Source organism: Mizuhopecten yessoensis, unplaced genomic scaffold (genome assembly GCF_002113885.1).
Source record: "Mizuhopecten yessoensis strain PY_sf001 unplaced genomic scaffold, ASM211388v2 scaffold5181, whole genome shotgun sequence".
Lineage (NCBI taxonomy): Eukaryota > Metazoa > Mollusca > Bivalvia > Pectinida > Pectinidae > Mizuhopecten > Mizuhopecten yessoensis.
The window spans coordinates 163,154-186,634 of record NW_018405920.1 but is presented as its reverse complement, the minus strand read 5'-3'; the positions used below and the strand labels follow the sequence as shown (position 1 = coordinate 186,634).

The 23,481-nt window shown below is 34.2% G+C and overlaps 1 protein-coding gene across 1 annotated transcript; it reads right to left on the bottom strand.

Annotated features, from left to right (window-relative positions):
* Positions 1-23,420, bottom strand: LOC110450337. The gene is made up of 19 exons (XM_021497812.1): positions 23,372-23,420; positions 16,605-16,750; positions 15,941-16,227; positions 14,193-14,511; positions 13,887-13,931; positions 11,502-11,662; positions 11,040-11,215; positions 9,918-10,043; positions 6,767-6,902; positions 6,136-6,289; positions 5,754-5,901; positions 5,176-5,260; positions 4,770-4,901; positions 4,491-4,586; positions 4,213-4,308; positions 2,640-2,665; positions 1,519-1,618; positions 47-356; positions 1-14 (listed from the first exon to the last, which is right to left on the bottom strand). Exons 2-19 carry the CDS (start codon positions 16,732-16,734, stop codon positions 1-3), a joined length of 2,541 nt encoding a protein of 846 aa, XP_021353487.1. The 5' UTR covers positions 16,735-16,750; positions 23,372-23,420.
* Between the last annotated feature and the right edge of the window lie 61 nt (positions 23,421-23,481).

Sequence of the window (23,481 nt, the reverse complement as noted above, 5' to 3'; positions counted from 1 at the left end):
TTACGCCTTTTCTCCTCTTCTATTCGTTTTTTCTCCTTTTTCTTACGCTTTTCCTCCTTTTCTATACGTTTTTCCTCCTCTTCTCTACGTTTTTTTTCCGCTTCCTTACGAATTTTCTCCTCTTCTATTCGTTTTTCCTCTCTTTCCATTCGCTTTTCTTCCTCTTCTATATGTTTTTCCTCTTTTTCCCTTCGCTTTTCTTTTTCTTTTATCCTTGTTTCGTCCTCTTTTCTGAGCTTTTCCTCTTCCTTTAGATTTTTCTCTTCCTTTCTTTCGTCTTCCCTTTGCCTAAACTTCTCTCTTTGACAGTTTTCCTTTTCTTGATCTCTGTTCTCTTCTTTGGTAAGATCTGCTACCTTTACAGGAAAGGAAACGGCATTGTATGAGATAGTAAATGTTTAAGTTTAAGAGTTGTGGTATTCTCTCTGCCTTACAATTATGCAAAATCACTTTAAGCAGGTTAAACATCTACGAATTGTTGTACGATTGTTCAGGAGAAATTCTTTCATTTTCTGATCTGTTCTACATTGTAGTTGTAACAGAGGCAGATGAAAAGCATTGTTTGCCTGGAAGTTAGAATTATTTGCTCCGTTCCTTAATGGCTACCTAGTGTTTTACAACTTAAAAACATAGGAAAACGTCCATTTTTTTCGTTTGTCAGCTGGGGAGCGCGATTTTAGAAGCTCCATCATAACGCCTACATTCTGAATAAATTGTACTTAAACTGCTGCCATAATTGGAAGGACATAATGATATACCACAAATATAACTTTCCACGGGTATAACTTATCATAGGTATAACTAATCACAAGTATAATTTACCACGGCTTTAACTAACCACATGTATAACTTAAATTTAAAAAAGAAAGCAAGACATCCAAGGTTATGTAATCACTCTTAATTAATCACAGTTTAAGTGACATTTAACGGACTATCGATTGTGACATAAAAACCAAACGTCGTCATTTAATTTGAAGTTCCCAAGTTTAGGTCACTGAGAGTGCTGTTATAATATCAACAGAATCTACCACTCCTTTGGTAGCAGTGTACAGTAGCATACGGTGGCCATGGGTGATATTTTTGTACAATGAATAACCACTGTAATATTACATGTATCAAAAGTTTCCTTTGTGGTGAAAACAACACAAATTTATCCTGAGGGTAAGATTTTGAGCATGTCCAGAGCTGACCCTCAAAAATCGTATCTCTGAGGAATTAGATAAATTGTCTTTGTCACACAAAATGATATATTTTTCAACCGTATCAAGTTGAAAAGGTGGAAACAGTACTCTGCACTAACATTGTAGTGTAATAAAAGGTAACAAGGATACGATGCATTAGGTGATTAAAACTGAATGATGAGAATCTATTGTGAAGAGGTCATGTGATCAGAATAGAGGCGAGTGTAACCATTTTTCATCATAAATGTTTTTTTTTTCTATAATAGCCGTGTATCCATCAGCAATGTTAAATTTCATACGTACTATATGTCAAACAACATATGCTATTTGTAATTACCATATTCCCATCACCATTGCCTATGAGGACACTGTTGTCATCAATACGGCAGCTCAATGGTATACGAAAGTGATGTTCTCCAGGCATAGCAGAATGACGACTGTAAAACAGAGAGAACAAGGAAGCGGTATATAATACGCCCGTCACACATTGAATGAGCAGTTGTTTGTATGATTGAAATATATGAAGTATTTGTGAGTAATTGATATTAAAAGAGAAATCATTCAACATAACTGGTAGATCAATGAGTGCAATACAACATCATCGAACGCATGCATCGCATTAATGAAACCAAGGGGAATAACTCCAATAATTACGGTCGGATAATGGCGGTTATCGAACTTGTCCGAGGTTTCATGGTAATTAACCTTGTTGTGAAGTTTGAAGTTAATCCGTTAATAATTGCTCGAGATATCGACCGGACATCGTTCGCATGCCCGCCCGCCCGCTCACGTGATAACATAATACGTCCCCGTCTTCGACGGGCGTATAGAAATCCAGAAATTAAATACTTGTCATCATAAATTTAGGGTAAAATGTTTAAACCTCATTATCGTTAAATCAAAATAAATATTGTTGATTTATGTCTTGTATGACAGTCTATGGTTCTTAATAAAGCAAATCACTTTAGTAATGGAGATTAACTGTTAGTTTTATCACTAAACATGTTAATGTACTCAAATACGTAGCACATAGCTATTAAAAAATACATTGTTTTTTGGCGTTAATACGTCACTTTTTATTCGTCTGACTAGAATACATATCATGTTTTACGCAGACATATATACTTCTGAATAGAATACGCTGTACTTAATGACTGTACGAATTTTTTTATTTTTATTTTTGACTGAACAATTTTAGCAGATAATCAGTTGTGGCAGATACACATATAAAGACAAATACATTCTGATTTCATTTTAAAGTAAAACAAAATTAACAGCATTTGTCTAAGTTAAGCAATCAATAAACACTACATTTGTTACAGTATTTTTTGATAAATTTACGAAATACTGGTGTGCTTTATTTTTATATGTAGCTTGGCCTACAAGCGGGAAATTATCGGAATTGTATAATTAAAGCTGTAGTTACATCATGTAGAGTATTCTTTATGGAATACTTACCCATCAGATTCGTAGGCGTGTTCAGTCTGTGTTCAGACGAGACAATGTAATGAAGAAAAACATCATGTTATAATGTAATCAATAATAACACTATGTAATTAATAGTAACATTATGTAATAACGTAAAAATTACAGTAACAACATGTTACAATGTAATGATAATTACAACATGTTATAAAGAAATAAATCAGTAACACAATTTTATAATGTGATAAAAAATAATTGCACTATATCAAAATGAAATTAAAAGTAGCATCATTATTAAATGTGCTAACCAGTAACATTTATTAAACGCTATCACATCTTGTGTAAAATGTATACGACATTGGTATTCGGGCATGCGTAATGTTTGATTTGCGGTTTTGATTTGACACTTCGATTGAACGTAAGTCTCGTTAATCCATTTTGGTGAGTGCACATGATGATTATCCATCAATTGAACAAATTCGTATCTAAATTTGTCAAAAATACCACGGCCTAATATGCTTGCATTGACATGTCCTTTTTTGGTAAGAAACGAGGCGGTGATTAACGAGGTGGGTATGCTGCTTAATACTGACGCATAAATCTATCGCAGATTTGATATCATCCGTATCTTATAAAAAAAACCACTTACTGTCATGGTACAAGAAAGATAAGGAAATGCAAGGGAAGCTAGAATTACGAATATTATATCAATCTACCCAGACTTTACAACACGTGCCTTTCTCGAGAAACATATTTCAAAGAAACAATTGGTGAGCGAATGAAAAGTACACCTTCTCAATTCACTGACGGAAGAGCGTTACCAACAACGTGGCTTCCAGAATATTGACCAAGTTCACTAGGGTAAGCTAGCTTACAAATTCGACATTTTTTCCCGTCCGATTGTTAATGAATATTCCATGTAGCGGTAAGTATGCGCTTTGAATGTGCCGTTTGTTTGTACGGCTTATTACCTTCCAGAGCAAAAAAAAACAAAGTCCCTTAATTGTCTGTCTTCCTTTACTTGTTACAGATCATGCAATATTTGTAAATCCAACATTTTGCTTAAATCTGTCAGTTGCTGTTAAGTGGTGTCAACACACCCGACATTAAAGCTTGTGTTAAACAATAGTTCAACTAAGCTTGTTCAAACAGAGGAACTACGGAGAATACGAATATAATTGAATAACAACTGAATGTGAAAAACTACGATATCATATTTTTTTTAGGTATTTCGTTCTTTCAAATGTCTACTTAAAAAGTAAGTTGTAGGTATAATAATGTTCATTATTAATTCATGTAAATATTTATTGTTTCAAATAATTTCAACGAGCATAGCATGATACAATTTATATTTACATACAGTGATCGAACATTGTCATTTTTAACGATGGTACCATATATATTTTTGTAACAAATATTTTTAAACATAATTTCGAAATTTGACCTTTAGTTGAAATAGATCATTTTTGCATTAGATTGTATTTCAAAAAATATATATTTAAACTAAGTTCTTTATTAAAATAAAAATTAATAGTCACCAGGTCAATAGGACTTCACTAGGGAAAATAAACAGGTCTCTATGAAATGTCATGTCTAACAAATGTACCTGCACTTCTAGAGGTGGCGGTTGTGAGCGTTGCTGTGGTGACGACGGCGATGGTTGCACCGTTGTCTTTCGTTGACTTTCAAGCTGATAATTGACCTTTAATTGAAATAGATCATATTTTGTATTAGTTTGTATTTTAATATATATATATATAATTATACACTTAATTCGTAACAGCTGCATTCTTTATTAAATTAACATTAATAGTCACCAGGTCAATAGGACTTTACTAGGGATATAAACAGGTCTCTATGAAATGTCATGTCTAACAAATGTACCTGCACTTCTAGAGGTGGCGGTTGTGAGCGTTGCTGTGGTGACGACGGCGATGGTTGCACCGTTGTCTTTCGTTGACTTTCAAGCTGATAATTGACCTTTAATTGAAATAGATCATATTTTGTATTAGTTTGTATTTTAATATATATATATATAATTATACACTTAATTCGTAACAGCTGCATTCTTTATTAAATTAACATTAATAGTCACCAGGTCAATAGGACTTTACTAGGGAACATAAACAGGTCTCTATGAAATGTCATGTCTTACAAATGTACCTGCACTTCTAGAGGTGGCGATTGTGATCGTTGCTGTGGTGACAATGGCGACGGTTGCTCCGTGATCTGTTGTTGACTTTCAAGCTGACAAGCCAATGCACCACATCGTAATTTGTGCATTCGTATAACAGCCTATAACGTAAGGTAACATAAGGTTATAATACACAGTGACAATAAATTATAGATGAACGGCTACATCTCCGATAAGGCATCATTCCAACAAGTAAAATAGAAACTCAAAGTTAAAGGCCACAGGAATCAATAAGACACGAAAAGAAAATATCAATGTGCTCCATAGGAGTATTTTTCCATACCACGATGGCATCTGTCAATCTTGTTAATTGTATTCTACAGTTTATGTATAGTTATCAACGTTGATAATAGCATATCTAATGAAATCCCCTACCGCAATTCGTATATCTGTTTCCATGTTCTTTGCTTTCGATGCCACACGCTTCCATGGGAGTTTTTCATAATAAATATTACCGATACTGTAAAATAAAGAACAAGTTTACTCATAAAGAAATAATAAATGATGACCGCCTTACCTACCAACGTTAACAAAGATTCCGATATGTGTTTGCACACGTTTTGCCCACTTCTAAGACTTCTTTGCGGCCATACAGTGATAATCCACTGGTGAGATTCAGAAGAGATATCATGTAATTGTTAGCAGAGAGGAGATGTAATTTGAAGTTTTGCACTCAACCCCTATGGCCCCGCCCCTCAGCTCCCTGGGGGTCAGCCATAAAAAAATAATATAATAGTTTAAGCATGACAGACGAAAAAAGACTGCAGCCGAATCGCAATTGCAACTGTTCAGCGAGTTACTCAGGTGATTAAAACCTTATGGCGTTAGGCATCATAACAAAAAAAAAAAAAAACACCATTTTATTCTGAATTTTATGAAAACGGTCTTCAGTAAGCAAGAAATATCATATGTTATAAAAAAAAATCGTTTGCAAGATGATGAATGTTATTTACCTATATTCAAAATTCTTTTCTGTATGTCCCGTCCAGTATCCATATCGGTCGAGTTGAGGACGCCTCGCCTTCGGAGAATGCATAATGACTAGTTCCACTTCGTCTGACAGTTGACCAGCCTTCACTTTGACATTGACTTTAATGTTCTCTGTAATGGTATGTCAAACATTGCAATGTAAACAAAGATGGTCTCTATACAGACATATTTGAAACAAGTTTATATCAGACATCAAGTAACCGATTGAGAGGGCCGTCGATGAAGGTATAAACGACACATTTGTTCAACTGACACAGTACACTTATACAAATAAGTAGGTGTTGTTCAGAATTATTATATGATTATACAACGTGAAATTTGAGGAATTTTCTTACGCAATCTTACCTTTAATTTCTTTGAGAACGAAGCATTTTTGGAGTGTGTCATTCCTTTGTGGGGGGACACAAGTTTGCTTGGTTATTCCGTTTTGAATGCAGAGCTCCACAGAATCTATGTATGCCAAAGATCTCTTATTTTTAAGCGTCCATTGTATCATGACCTACAATGATTTACAAGTACCTGGTATAGTGGAAGTTATGACTTGTTAAACTCAACCTGTTAAAGTGGCATAAATTCATAAAGAACGCAAATAAATGTGTTTTAAATCATGACGAAGGTGACGGGAACGTGTTGTCATGTGATACATCTTCTAGGTACAGCCTTAATTATCACGTTATTACGAGTTAGTGTATTTTAAATAAAAAGCAAGTACAGTAGTGCTTCGTAAATAGCTTCTCGTTGTTAAGACATAGTGATTGGTTATTTCCTGTTGCTGCTATTTTCCCCTTAAATAAATATACCAAGTGGTCCATGAGACTCTTCCCTCCATCTTGGTCTGATGTTATCAAATAATAAACTAATATTATTATTATATTATGGGCACTACAACAACATAAAAACATAATAGTATTTATTCGTAAAAAATATCGCCTTTCAAAACAAGTCAGTTTAAGTAGCAGATAAACCTCGAACCTACCTCTTCATTAATGAAACTGTCGATAACTGTGAGCTCTAGGGGATCAGGCGCTGGCGTGTAATACATCATATCAGATGTTGTCCTTTCTATAGTGTCCGTGTACATGGTAGTTCGGAAATGGTCCACAAGAAAGATCCTGAAACAGTTTAGACAACGATAAGTGTATTTCTTGGTAACTTATCCTATATATTCAGTGTGTGGATGGCCAATGTGTTTATACACAGGGCCTTTTGGCCTGTATCCCTTGGATTTTTATGTAGGATTGGTTGTCAACAAATATACATCATTTATCTAATTGTTAATATCCAAAACATAAACAGAAAATGATTGAATAATAGTTGAAAATGTTCATTTCACAAGCTAAATTTGAGTTATCGACCCTGCACTGTTTAATTGGATTGTTATGACAGAATATATGTAATATTTGTAAATAAGTTTGGCAAGGACTTAAATAGGCCTAGCCTGATGTCCAATCCAATTGACATATATAAAGTCATTAAAATCTGTTGAAATTGAAAGACAAGTTTTCCATGTGCATAAAAACGAAGCAAATCTGGAAATGACCAATTGTCAAAGACAGAAAATCATTGAGGGCTAGAGTAAAAGGAAGCTTACTCCTTTTGTCAAAATTAATATAAATAAATATTTATCAATTTTGCAGCTAAATCACCTTTCTATCGCTTTACCCCCACCGAGATCATCATCATCCTCACATTCATCATCATCATCATCACCATTATCATCTTCCTCATTCTCAGAATCATCAACATCATCATCATCATCATCATCATCATCATCACAATCACCATCATCACCATCATCATCATCATCATCATCATCATCATCACAACCATCATCATCACCATCATCATCATCATCATCATCATCATCCTCACAATCATCATCATCATCAACATCAACATCATTATCTCATCAGCATCCTGATCCTAAATTTTCAAACTATCGTTCCTCATAGCCATCATCATCATCCTCAACGCCATTGTCATCATCCATACAATGCGTGTTTGTTATTTTTTTGTTAAACTCAGGAATACATTGCTTATAGAAAAGGAAAACAATGTCGAAATATATTTGTAAATGAATGGCAAAAGTGGCTAAAACTAGTCGAACTCGTCCCGGTTATTAGTTGTCTTTGTGTTATCGTACGATATATAGCTTATATACAGTACTGTTTGCTCCATGCTCATGTTAGCTATCAGTACTCGGGAAGTAGGACATTGTCTGTCTTTCGGTCTCCTTCTATCTCTGTCAGTCTGTTTTGTCTGCCTGTCTTTCTTTCATCTTTATTCTTCTGTTTTGCCCCTATTGTTCCCTTTTTTCTCTTTCCTCTCTTTTCTCCACACCAATTTCTCTCTTAAACAATGAAATTGCAATGCATGGAAGTTGAATGTTGTTGGATTATATTTTCTCCCACCCTTCACAGGCGTGTCTCCCGTTTTAGTCGGGAAAGATCAGCTTGTTACCCCCTAGGGGGAGATAGCCTCGTGCCGATTAGCACGTGTTCAATTGTGACGTCATTATAATGCGTCATCGGTACTTGTGATGACATCAAAAGTGAATGACGATATGCATATCCCACATGTGTTTTTGTTTACAAACATGGCAGACTACTCTCGGTGGAGCTGTGACTGAAATAAGAGGATGGGAATAAATAATCATCCCCTACCTTGAGGGTGTAACAGAGTAATCTCCAACCCTCAGGTTGGTTTGTTGGTTGTCTTACCCTCGGCAGAGCCTCAGGTTAGACAACCAAAAACATCACCCCTCGGGTTGGAGATTTCTCTGTCACACCCTCAGGGCAGGGAAATACTATTTTAGTTAATGCAAAATATAAAATGCGAGTAAGTTTTATATGTATGTATTTTGTATTTTTAAGTAGATGATGGCCTAAACAATAAGTGATAAAATAAAGACGTTAAAGCAAATTCGTGAGCGTTCTTCATGTACTTTAAGTGTGAAAATACTGTATGGGAAATGTGTGTGTGTAGCCCGTATGTGACCAATGGTGTAAAGTATATATTACCTGTATGTGACCAATGGTGTTAAGTGTGTGTACCCTGTATGTGACCAATGATGTAAGTGTGTGTAGCCTGTATGTTACCAATGGTGTAAAGTGTTTAACATGTATGTGACCAAGGTGTAAAGTGTATGTAGCCTGTATGTGACCAATGATGTAAAGTGTATATAGCCTGTATGTGACCAATGGTGTAAATTGTGTGTAACCTGTATGTGACCAATGGTGTAAAGTGTATGTAGCTTTTATGTGACCAATGGTATAAAGTGAATGTAACCTGTATGTAACCAATGGTGTAAATTGTGTGTAACCTGTATGTGACCAATGGTGTAAAGTGTATGTAGCTTTTATGTGACCAATGGTATAAAGTGAATGTGACCTGTATGTGACCAACTGTGTAATGTGTGTGTAACCTGCATGTGACCAATGGTGTAAATTGTGTGTAACCTGTATGTGGCAAATGGTGTTAAGTGTATGTAACTTATATGTGACCAATGATGTAAGTGTATTTAGCCTGTATGTGACCAATGTTGTAAAGTGTATGCATCCTGTATGTGACCAATGGTGTAAAGTGTATGTAACCTGTATGTGACAAATGGTGAAAAGTGAATGTAGCATGGATGTGACCAATGGTGTAAAGTGTATGTAACCTGTATGTTACCAATGGTGTTAAGTGAATGTAGCCTGTATGTGACCAATGTTGTAAAGTGTATGTATTCTGTATGTGACCAATGGTGTAAAGTGTATGTCACCTGTATGTGACCAATGGTGTAAAGTGTATGTTACCTGTATGTGACCAATGGTGTAAAGTGAATGTAGCCTGTATGTGACCAATGTTGTAAAGTGTATGCATCCTGTATGTGACCAATGGTGTAAAGTGTATGTAACCTGTATGTAACAAATGGTGTAAAGTGAATGTAGCATGTATGTGGCCAATGGTGTAAAGTGTATGTAACATGTATGTGACCAATAGTGTAAAGGGAATGTAGCCTGTACATTGTTTGTGACCAATGGTGTAAAGTGTATGTAACCAGTATGTGACCAATGGTGTAAGGTTTAATGTAACCTGTATGAGACAAATGGTGTAAAGTGTGTGTAGCATGCATGTGGCATTACCTGTATTCCTCACACGGTATTAAGCAATCGATCACTTGAGACTCCTTTTTGTCAATCCTATTATGAACCCATACACACTGTTTGCAGTTGACAACTTTTTCATTATGCACGATTTTGCTGGGACACCTGAAGCATAAATTGATTTCATTAATTAATACAAACCAATCTAATTGACTTTGTATATGTGACTATATTATACTCAATTCTAATTCGGGCTTGGGTATATCGAGTTTCTTTATATTCTTTGTAACCATGTTCCATCATGTGTTACAGAATTGGATACAATGCAAAATACACTGATCGAAAATTAATACGGCAAATGTTTCTTTCGAAAAGATTTCTTTCTAAATACTGATCAACCATCTTACAAAATCGCACCTATTTGTGCATATTATCGTACAAGGAGATGATCGATTGTTAAATCGTTTAGCTGTGCAGACGACGTGCGCGCAGTAGTTTTGGTGTGTTGTGCAATCGCACAATGAAGTGGAATAAAACACTCTATATCAATATTGTTTTTGTTTACTTTTGTTTGACTTTCACTACATATACGCTATCATACACCATGGTGAGGAACCCAAATGGCTTTTGGATCTATCTATATTACTTACTGTATACTTTACTGAATCAATATTGTATGCCCTGCTGAATCAATCTTGTAAATATGTACAATATTGAGTAAATAGGTTACATAAGGTCGGGTTTATGTAGAATTTGATATATTCAATACATACTCGAATAACCCTCAGTCTTGATAGTTTCTCTGGATTCCAGATTTCGAAATACTTTGCACTACGGTACATATAAATATATTTATATTTCCTTCACAAGTTACACCATAAGCATTATCAGATGAAGTTGCGTCCATAGGGCTATTAAGCTTCTCCCGCATCGAATAACCTTGAGACAACATTTAGAAGCAAGCATTTTAAAGAAGGTAGGCTATTCAAGTAACTTCTTTCGCACTTACGATACAGACACTCACATATGAAAAACATTAGTAAATACCAATATTAAGGTCAATAATAACTTAATGGAATATTCATGTAACCCATTTGCGTTCATAACGGCATTAACATGGGACAATGCCGTTTAATCCTTATATGGACGCTGAATACTCACCAAGTGACGCCACCACGGTCAATGAACTCGACTCCTGCGACCTGTATAGTAGTGGCCACATGGCGTTTGTCGTTGTGCCACTGCCATTTCACCGTAAGCTCTCCTTCATTTGCTTCATATCTGAAGACGGGAAACGGAAATGACTTGGCCTCCATTTCGTCGTCTATGTAGTATGGCTGTTCAAATCATAACGAATGCTTGCTTATTTCAAGAGAAAACTTGAGAACATAAAACTAGTTCAAAAAAATGTGTGAATGATTATAACTGCCCGTCGATATATAAAAGGTTAAATAGTAATGCAGCAGGAACAAAAGCTACCAATTGCGATAGTATTGTTATGAAACAGCATGCACATTGTAGACTTATTTCAATATCTTTATGTAAGTCATATCTGGAACAAAAAGTCCACTATCCTGTATCTTTTCGGCTATGGAAATATGATAAGTGTTTATGTGACCTCACCTTACCAGGTTGAATCACCGAAGTCAAACCCGTCTGTGTTTTCCTTATCATAGTACCGAATTTCTTTGTTGGTTGTTTGGCCACGGTGTTGTTTGGCTCTCTGCTGGCTAGTGTTTCTTTAACATTTATTTTTTCACTGTCCTCGTACAGCTTTTGGTATCCTGGTTTGTATGATTAATATGGAAAATAGATTATTTATAATTCTAGCAATCTCCATTTTTCACATTTACACAGTTACAGTAGACTGAAATATATCTTTTAAAATATATACAATTACGCGTAATCTGAATAAGTGTACTGCCAACTATATTACCATTGAGTACTATACTTCTGATGAAGTACAAGGGAAGTATAAAAACAGAAGAAGACTTAATACAATACAACAATATGTCTAATCTACCTACTATGTACAGTGGAATACCATTGATATAACAATATGTAATATACCTATATATGTACAGTGTAATACCATTGATATAACAATATAGCTAATACACATACATATGTACAGTGTAATACCATTGTTCCAACAATATATAATCTACCTATATATGTACAGGGGAATACCATTGATATAACAATATGTCTGATCGACCTACACATGTACAGTGTAATACCATCGATATAACAATATGTCTGATCCACCTACACATGTACAGTGGAATACCATTGATATAACAATATATCTGATCTACCTATATATGTACAGTGTAATACCATTGATATAGCAATATATATTCTACCTACATATGTACAGTGGAATACCATTGATATAACAATATATCTAATCTACCTACATATGTACAGTGGAATACCATTGATATAACAATATGTCTGATCTACCTACACATGTACAGTGTAATACCATCGATATAACAATATGTCTGATCCACCTACACATGTACAGTGGAATACCATTGATATAACAATATATCTGATCTACCTATATATGTACAGTGTAATACCATTGATATAGCAATATATATTCTACCTACATATGTACAGTGGAATACCATTGATATAACAATATATCTAATCTACCTACATATGTACAGTGGAATACCATTGATATAACAATATGTCTGATCTACCTACACATGTACAGTGTAATACCATCGATATAACAATATGTCTGATCCACCTACACATGTACAGTGGAATACCATTGATATAACAATATATCTGATCTACCTATATATGTACAGTGTAATACCATTGATATAGCAATATATATTCTACCTACATATGTACAGTGGAATACCATTGATATAACAATATATCTAATCTACCTACATATGTACAGTGGAATACCATTGATATAACAATATGTCTGATCTACCTACACATGTACAGTGTAATACCATCGATATAACAATATGTCTGATCCACCTACACATGTACAGCGGAATACCATTGATATAACAATATATCTGATCTACCTATATATGTACAGTGGAATACCATTGATATAGCAATATATATTCTACCTACATATGCACAGTGGAATACCATTGATATAACAATATATCTAATCTACCTACATATGTACATTGGAATACCATTGATATAACAATATGTCTGATATACCTACATATGTACAGTGTAATACCATCGATATATGTACAGTGGAATACCATTGATATAACAATATGTCTAATCTACCTATATATGTACAGTGTAATACCATTGATATAACAATATATCTAATACACCTACACATGTACAGTGGAATACCATTGATATAACAATATATTTGATCTACCTATATATGCACAGTGTAATACCATTGATATAACAATATGTCTGATCTACATACACATGTACAGTGGAAAACCATTGATATAACAATATGTCTGATCCACCTACACATGTACAGTGGAATACCATTGATATAACAATATGTCTAATCTACATACATATGTACAGTGGAATACCATTGATATAACAATATGTCTGATCCACCTACACATGTAAAGTGTAATACCATTGATATAACAATATATCTGATCCACCTACACATGTACAGTGGAATACCATTGATATAACAATATATTTGATCTACCTATATATGCACAGTGGAATACCATTGATATAACAATATGTCTGATCCACCTACACATGTACAGTGGAATACCATTGATATAACAATATGTCTGATCCACCTACATATGTACAGTGTAATACCATTGATATAACAATATATCTGATCTACCTACATATGTGATATAGCATTATTGTTTATTGTGATATACCATTACGGCATTAGTGTTAATTGTGATATACCATTACGGCATTAGTGTTTATTGTGATATACCATTACGGAATTAGTGTTTAATGTGATATACCATTAGAAATTCAGTTAATTGACATAAAGGAAATACTTACCTTCCACACTATGTTTATCTGTCAGTCTGATTTTTTTAGACATTTCTGCGGTAAACAAAAGAGAAAGTATATAGCATTGTATCTTAATATCTAGAAACAGGTGTTATGAAGAGACAATGATAACGTACGTTATGATACACTCACAAATTATATCGGGCATTCAAGATCATAAATAAGCTGATAAATATCACGCCATTTATAACAAAATGAGAAAAAAAAATCAACAATTTCATGACGTCATAATTGACTTAACGTGATTGACAAATACATCAAAATTACAAATAATTGAAAGCGTTCGAAACTCACCTTTGGTTCCGATTTGATCAACAAATTGATCGAGACTGACGAAGCGGGATTTCCCGTAGTAGCCCAGGAGAATGCAGTCTGCTATGTCAAAGGACTTTTCTGTTATGGCAGGTATTTTTGTCATTCGATTGTTTGGGTCGGCCAGAGTGCTATCGGGTGCGCTAGTGATAAGCATGATGTTTCGCTGTGTTAAGATGGCCATGGCTATCACTGCTACATGATCTACTTTCGCATCTTCTTCTCCCATTTTGGTTAACCAATTCTCAATTGTTTTCCCTTCACCAAGGTTATCTTCTAGGTTTATTTGTCCATTGGTTCCCTGTGTATCAGAAAATATGATAATAATCGCAATTCAGATTCATGCAACAATGAAATACAAACAAACCTGTATATCTAGAACCGATAATAGTTATAAAACGCCCATGAAACAAAACTGTGCAACTTAAAACTAAAAACAAACCCGTGCATATATAAACAAAACTGTTCAACTTAAAAATGATACTAAAACGTCCATGTATCTAACATAAAAGGTTTAACCTGGAACTGATCCCAATTATCTTGCACATTAATAGCTACAATAATAGGAACTCAATCCATATACCATGCATATCTATAGATGGTTTAATTATTGTTTTTGCAACATTTGATGTCCTACTAAAACAATTGCATAGATCAACACCCCGATCTCGACCAGGCTCATTCTAGTACAGTCACACCCCGATCTCGATCAGACTGATTCTATTAAAATCACATTCCGATCTCGATCAGACTGATTCCAGTATAATCACATCCCGATCTCGATCAGACTAATTCTAGTATAATTATTCTAGTAAAATCACATTCGGGTCTCTATCAGACTGATTCTGGTATAATTACACCCGGAACTAGATCAGACTGATTTTAGTATAATCAAAAACACCCCGATCTCAATCAGACTAATTCTAGTATTATCACACCCCGATCTCAATCAGACTGATTCTAGTATAATCACACCCCGATCTCAATCAGACTAATTCTAGCATAATGAAAACCCGATCTCAATCAGACTTCGTCTAGTATAATCACACCCCGATCTCGATCAAACTGATTCTAGTATAATCACACCCCGATCTCGATCAGACTGATTCTAGTATAATCACACCCCGATCTCGATCAGACTGATTCTAGTATAATCACACCTCGATCTCGATCAGACTGATTCTAGTATAATCACACCCCGATCTCGATCAAACTGATTCTAGTATAATCACATCCCGACCTCTATCAGACTGATTCTAGTATAATGACACCCCGATCTCGATCAGACTAATCCTAGTACAATCACACCCCGATTTCGATCAGACTGATTCCAGTACAATCACACCCCAATCTCTATCATACTGATTCTAGTATTATCACACCCCAGTCTTGATCAGATTGAGTCTAGTATGATTCTACCTACCTATTAATCATCTCATTATCCCCACGATCTTGTGTGTGTTGTATCTAATGTTCCCATTAAATCATGGACAGGTATTCTGGTATAACTGTATGAGTATCTTACGGTCGATCATCATTTTAACACACGAGATAGAAAAAAAGCTTTGGAATAAAACTATAGTTTATCCTATCTAATTGAACAACTCTATATATTTGACTTGATGAATATTGATATATTCGACCAGTTGACAGTAATTAACTGTTCATGGCACCTTAACCCTAAAGCAATATACGTACACCAGAAACACTGCTGGTCGATTAAAAATTACCTCATATACCCTATTTTTAGGTCTGACGAGGAAATTAACAAGCTCCTTGCGAAGAAAGTGTGGTGAATATTGCTCCCGAGGGGCAGAGTTTGGAGATTTGTTAAGTCGATTGAGCTGATCACACACAGCTGTAAAAAAACAACCGGTTCCACCGGGGTCTGATTTCCTAAACTGCAGTCCAAAGTCTTGACAGACGTATTCCAGTCGATCCTTGGGTCTTTTGAATCCTCCTCTGTAAAGACTATCTGTCTCAGAGAGAAGTGTTTTAAGAATTGTCGGGTCGATACCTGTGAAATAAAAACTAAGAAATATAGTCTCCATGGGTATGCACATGTTTTTCAATGTATAACATGTTTCTTTGTTCCTACCGGCTTGTAGACTAGCATGTAATTATTGTTGAACGAAACAATACGTCTACTAATTTGCCCTACAACACTTACCCACTTTATTGTGTCTTGGTGCCGGTAAAATGACGCCCTCTGTATCATAAGAACCCCGTCTCATTTAGATAGGCCCTATCACACTTGAGCATGTGAAATGACAACTTCTCTTTCACTAGTAATACCGCCATTTTAGATGTAGCTATAACACATTTAGACTGTGATCACGGAGCATGAAACAGATAATTCAATACAGTGATCTATTATAAACATTGATACATAACCTTTTGTTTTCTTCGGCTTTTCTTCGCTGTCATCCTGCGTCTTTTGTGTGTCTTTATCTGGTGCCTTTTGCGTGCTATCTCTTTGCACCTGGTTTGTTCCAGAACTTCCTGGTGTCGCCTCCTCCTCCATGTCTCACACACAGTCACTATACATAAATCAAACATTGTTGATTAAAGTGTTAAACTCCTTTCATAACTGAAAGCAACGAATAACGTTATCACTAGTTGACAGCTTGTGTATACTCATTGCATGGCCCTTTTAAAAACAAAATTTAACCTTACTTCTGAGTTAGAAATAATATTTAGTTGCAACATTTTATAACACTCAGAGTCTTCAGTATTTGACCTGTTTCAATGTGTTAAAATGTGATAAAATATTTCCTAATACACGATTCTAATTTTAGATACGATCACGCGCTACCCGTTATTCTTTATTATGAGACAATATGCAATTTCAATCAGCAATAAGCCACATTTTTTGCAATTTTAGAACATCAATGACAATCAGAGTACCACAGGACAGGACAAAAACACCGGGTCACATGCCATGCAGCAGACTCATTATATAACAAGGTGTTGTACTTATCACCCTGCTTAAACATTCTACAATGTATCAAAATATTGAAATGCAACAAAACGTTACATTTGTAACTGTGACCCATTTTCCGGTTAGAATGTGTCGGCAGCTTTGGTGTAAATAAAGTGCCATTCAAATTGTTTACGGGCTCGCAGTGAGTACTAATTGTTGTAAATCAACATTGATGAAGTTTGTTTCTTTATTTGAACAAAGTGTTTTTACAGTCAAGCACATTTTAATGCCATAAGTTAAAATGAAGTTATTATGACCGAGCGTAAGCTGCTCAATTAGAACGATGTTAACCGTAGCACTGCGTCTAATATGTATCAAATATGTATCAAATAATTAAAGAATATATGATAGACTTGTGAATCTTAAGAAACTTTGAGGTAGGAGATATTTTTATATTTTTATGCAGGATTTACGTTGTTGGGACCTATGTTTCACTTAGGGATATCCGAGTTTTTCGAGTTTTCAGAGTTCGAATTATCAGAGTTTTTATTACTAAGATTAAGAAGAGTTTTGGCCGGGACCGATGAAATGCTTCGAGTTAAACGGGGTCTTCGAGTTATACGAGTTCGAGATAACGAGGTTCGACTGTATATCTTTGTTTTGTATTAAAAATGGAAATAAAACAATTTACTTTACTTCACTACCCGAAGAATTTCAAAGCAATGGTATTCCTATATTGAACTCTTCATAAGAACTGCTACCCTGATGAGAAAATCCTCATTTTCGACACGTTTATTTGCATACTTCTAAAACGAATCTATTGTTCATGCTTGCTTACAACCTCGCTAGCAACTATATCTAAAAAGTATAACCTGTGAAATTGTCATCAGATCTTTAATAAAAAGAAATTTCATTCTTCCTTTACACTTCTTCATTACATTGTGTTTTTTTATAACCAAAAGTCCCTGGGTCTTTACTTGATGGATAGTAGCTCGTGAAACATAGTTTAAAGTCACATGAATCGAATGTGTTAAAATAGTTGCTATTTCATGAATGGAAAATAAAAGAAACCAGAGTTTACTAAAATGATTTTATTACCAATATCAAGAAAATATCTCACATGAGGAGCACAAGAGATTACATTGTCTTGTGATTAACTTGTTTAGAGTTAAATTTATAAAACTACATGTATGTAACAGTCGTTAATAATTTTTCAATTAATGGGAAAGACAAAAATACTTGTAATAATTAAGTGTATATTGATTTAAACATTGATATTTAAATTCTTCTTAAGTCTAAAAAGAATTATAAATGTGTATTACCACTGTAACTTTGCATAGACAAGATGACGGCCTGGTACATGTTTTTAATTTTGCAAACCACGGGGACCAACCGTCCACCAGCAGAATCAATAACGTTGTCGGACAAAATAGCCATTAGGAATACGAAACAAGGAATCAACTTTTTGAAAATTCATGTTTGTAGATGCATTTCATTTCATATCCACGCAGAAAGCCAAGCAAATTAACATTCTGACGGTATTGATATAACATTTAGAAAACAGCTATCCGAAATTGCATTGTACCTAACGAGAATCGGCTTCATCGATTATTTAATTTACGCGAGAGAAATAGTTTTATCCTACAATAGCATAACAAAAATATCAAGTAAATCTTAAATAAACAAATGATACTGAAATATCGGTAGAATCTCCCCCAAAAAAGCTGCAAAAAGCTCTTAATGCGGTATATATTGTTAAATGTCAAACCACTCGTTTGCTCTATACGGGGATAGCATTGACATAGTATATATTAATTAACATATCTCGAGGTAAATCTAAATTATACAAGAACATTTTATGTAAAGCAAGCAAGAAAATTGTTGAGCACGCTCAAAAAGTATAAAAATGTTAATTTACTGGCACAGTAGGCAATGGCCAATGTATTCTTTGTTTAAATCTATATTTGGGTTTAACCCCTAATTAAGTAATAATGTACAGCTTCACAATGTAGAACCTCAAAGTTTCATGGGAAGAAAGAAAGATGTACTTTATAGTAAAAATCAAACGTTGGTGATGGATTCCACTACTTGTTCAAACGTTAAATAAAGTTCGTTCTGTCGAATTACAGAAAACAGGAAACATGATATTACACTAAAAATACTAATTTGTACAAAATAAAGGGTTTTTACACTATGTCATGTTAAATTTTTTATGAAAATTTGCATATATTCCTGTGGAAATTGTGAGAACAACTCCAACAGTAGTATCTGTTGATTAGATTTTAACACAAGGTCAATATGCAAATAACAGTTTACCAGATGATAAGTACATTCTTACAAGAAAACAAGCATGATATTGATGTTTTGATGGTACTGTCGATGTGATCTGATGTTGATTTGAAATATATTTCTACCGTATGTCATGCACAGCTACGTAAGATAATGTTTTGACGTCAATGAAAAATGGGAGAGTTACTAAGTACAACTGTAAATTGAATCACAATATTCGTGTACTGTTTATTATAATAATTATGTCTTTAATGGCGTGTTGGTCCGCCAGGTATCAAATTCGTATCATGATGACTGACATGCTTGTACTTGGGTATATCAGAGTGTATCAATAAAATATAGGGTGCAAAAACAATGTCTGAGGTGAAGAGCTTATTACAATGTGAATGGTAACACTACCAGTGTAGGAGATGAACCTAGCCACACAGTGCACAATTGTATACAATAATATAATTATGAAGTCTTGTCCAGTTTCAAGTTACGATCTATTATTCAACTCATGTACAATCCTGGTCATTCTTCAATAGAACGTCTGAAAAAGGTTTAAATAACTGTGCAAGAGCCCGAATTATTGAACAGGATACACAAAGACTTGATATCGTACCGACTGAACCGTCCTTATTGTTGACATGTAAATATCTAGGTACCCGTGACAACTAAAAAAAACAAGCATATGTCAGTGTAGTTGTCTATGAATAATTGGTCAAAAAACGTGGATCTTGTATAGATAATTGTGCATAATCTACAAACTAGAACTATGCGACATTTGTGCGAGTGTTAACAAATGTATTACCAGTTCATTCGACTTGCCTGTGTTATTTAAATTGTATAATAGACTGCCGTAGTCCCACGTTGCTAACTCTATGTGATGAACTTTTCACCAAGATAGTCAACGATTATCCGGTGCATGTGTATGTTATTCTTGCTAACTCTAAATATAATAATAGCCATTAGGAATACGAAACAAGGAATCAACTTTTTGAAAATTCATGTTTGTAGATGCATTTCATTTCATATCCACGCAGAAAGCCAAGCAAATTAACATTCTGACGGTATTGATATAACATTTAGAAAACAGCTATCCGAAATTGCATTGTACCTAACGAGAATCGGCTTCATCGATTATTTAATTTACGCGAGAGAAATTGTTTTATCCTACAATAGCATAACAAAAATATCAAGTAAATCTTAAATAAACAAATGATACTGAAATATCGGTAGAATCTCCCCCAAAAAAGCTGCAAAAAGCTCTTAATGCGGTATATATTGTTAAATGTCAAACCACTCGTTTGCTCGATACGGGGATAGCATTGACATAGTATATATTAATTAACATATCTCGAGGTAAATCTAAATTATACAAGAACATTTTATGTAAAGCAAGCAAGAAAATTGTTGAGCACGCTCAAAAAGTATAAAAATGTTAATTTACTGGCACAGTAGGCAATGGCCAATGTATTCTTTGTTTAAATCTATATTTGGGTTTAACCCCTAATTAAGTAATAATGTACAGCTTCACAATGTAGAACCTCAAAGTTTCATGGGAAGAAAGAAAGATGTACTTTATAGTAAAAATCAAACGTTGGTGATGGATTCCACTACTTGTTCAAACGTTAAATAAAGTTCGTTCTGTCGAATTACAGAAAACAGGAAACATGATATTACACTAAAAATACTAATTTGTACAAAATAAAGGGTTTTTACACTATGTCATGTTAAATTTTTTATGAAAATTTGCATATATTCCTGTGGAAATTGTGAGAACAACTCCAACAGTAGTATCTGTTGATTAGATTTTAACACAAGGTCAATATGAAAATAACAGTTTACCAGATGATAAGTACATTCTTACAAGAAAACAAGCATGATATTGATGTTTTGATGGTACTGTCGATGTGATCTGATGTTGATTTGAAATATATTTCTACCGTATGTCATGCACAGCTACGTAAGACAATGTTTTGACGTCAATGAAAAATGGGAGAGTTACTAAGTACAACTGTAAATTGAATCACAATATTCGTGTACTGTTTATTATAATAATTATGTCTTTAATGGCGTGTTGGTCCGCCAGGTATCAAATTCGTATCATGATGACTGACATGCTTGTACTTGGGTATATCAGAGTGTATCAATAAAATATAGGGTGCAAAAACAATGTCTGAGGTGAAGAGCTTATTACAATGTGAATGGTAACACTACCAGTGTAGGAGATGAACCTAGCCACACAGTGCACAATTGTATACAATAATATAATTATGAAGTCTTGTCCAGTTTCAAGTTACGATCTATTATTCAACTCATGTACAATCCTGGTCATTCTTCAATAGAACGTCTGAAAAAGGTTTAAATAACTGTGCAAGAGCCCGAATTATTGAACAGGATACACAAAGACTTGATATCGTACCGACTGAACCGTCCTTATTGTTGACATGTAAATATCTAGGTACCCGTGACAACTAAAAAAAACAAGCATATGTCAGTGTAGTTGTCTATGAATAATTGGTCAAAAAACGTGGATCTTGTATAGATAATTGTGCATAATCTACAAACTAGAACTATGCGACATTTGTGCGAGTGTTAACAAATGTATTACCAGTTCATTCGACTTGCCTGTGTTATTTAAATTGTATAATAGACTGCCGTAGTCCCACGTTGCTAACTCTACGTGATGAACTTTTCACCAAGATAGTCAACGATTATCCGGTGCATGTGTATGTTATTCTTGCTAACTCGTGTAGGGAGGTGCAAATTGCGACGATCCTCGGCAGTCCACCTGCTGCCATGAAAGACATTTGTTAATGAGAACCACCTTTTTGCATCATTTGCCAGAGATTGTTGTATCTATGCCGAAAAAGTCCTGAGGCCATGTATTTTGTTTTCATTTACTTTATACTCATGTCATTTGTGTATCTATCTTTGTAACCCATTATAGATGCCATTTGTAACTTTTCAAATTTGTCAAAATTATATTTATCTTTCCTACAGAAATACATCATATAATGTTATATTTGTACCTGTCTTTGATATAAAATGACACATTATATTATATATAGTTGTGTTTGTCTGGACTATAGGAACATATTATATAAATATACATACTATACAGAAGAAATACTTCGAGATAAACGGGGTCTTCGAGTAAAAAGAGTTCGAGATAACGCGGTTCGACTGTATTTGTACCTGCCTGAACTACAATGACACATTATATACTGTAATGTGTGTACTTGTCTGTACAACAATATCACTTTATATAATGTAATATTTGTACTTATCTGTATTATAGTTACATATTATCTGATGTCATATTTGTACTTGTCTCTACTAACGTAACAAATTATATAGTGTAATATTTGTATTTGTCTGTACTATAATTACACATTATATAATGTTATATTTGTACATATCGGTAAAATACTAACACATTATCTTATATTATGATACAATGTTATATGTGTATGTGTCTGTACTATAGTAACTCATTATATAATGTTATATTTTTACCTGTCTGTACTATAGTAATACATGATTTAATGTTATATGTGTACTTGTCTGTACTATAGTAACACATTATATAATGTTATATTTGTACCTGTCTGTTATATACAAACACATTATACCATGTTATATTTGTACCTTTCTGTTATATAGTAACATGCTTTATTGTGTAATATTGTTACTTGTCTGTACTATAGTAACACATTATGTAATGTTATATTTGTATGTGCGATACTGCTGTTGCTATGTTATTGCAATATTTTAAAAACATGAATAAGCATTTGCATTCCCTACACAAAAGTATTAAAGTAATAATAAACAAAACAGCTTACCGTTGCAAGTAATATATCGTATGCAGCATTTGTCTCCACAGCTCGTATTGGCTTGAGTGTCAGAGAATTTACAAAACTCTCATATATTTTATAAATTCTTTTGCAAATAAAACGCTCACCTTGGTTGTTAGCGTTGTACCGGCCGGGTAGATCGATATTACCAAGAAACCTATGTTACCTGGAATTCCGTGTAGTTACTATATATAGTTCATTACTCCGTGATACGTGT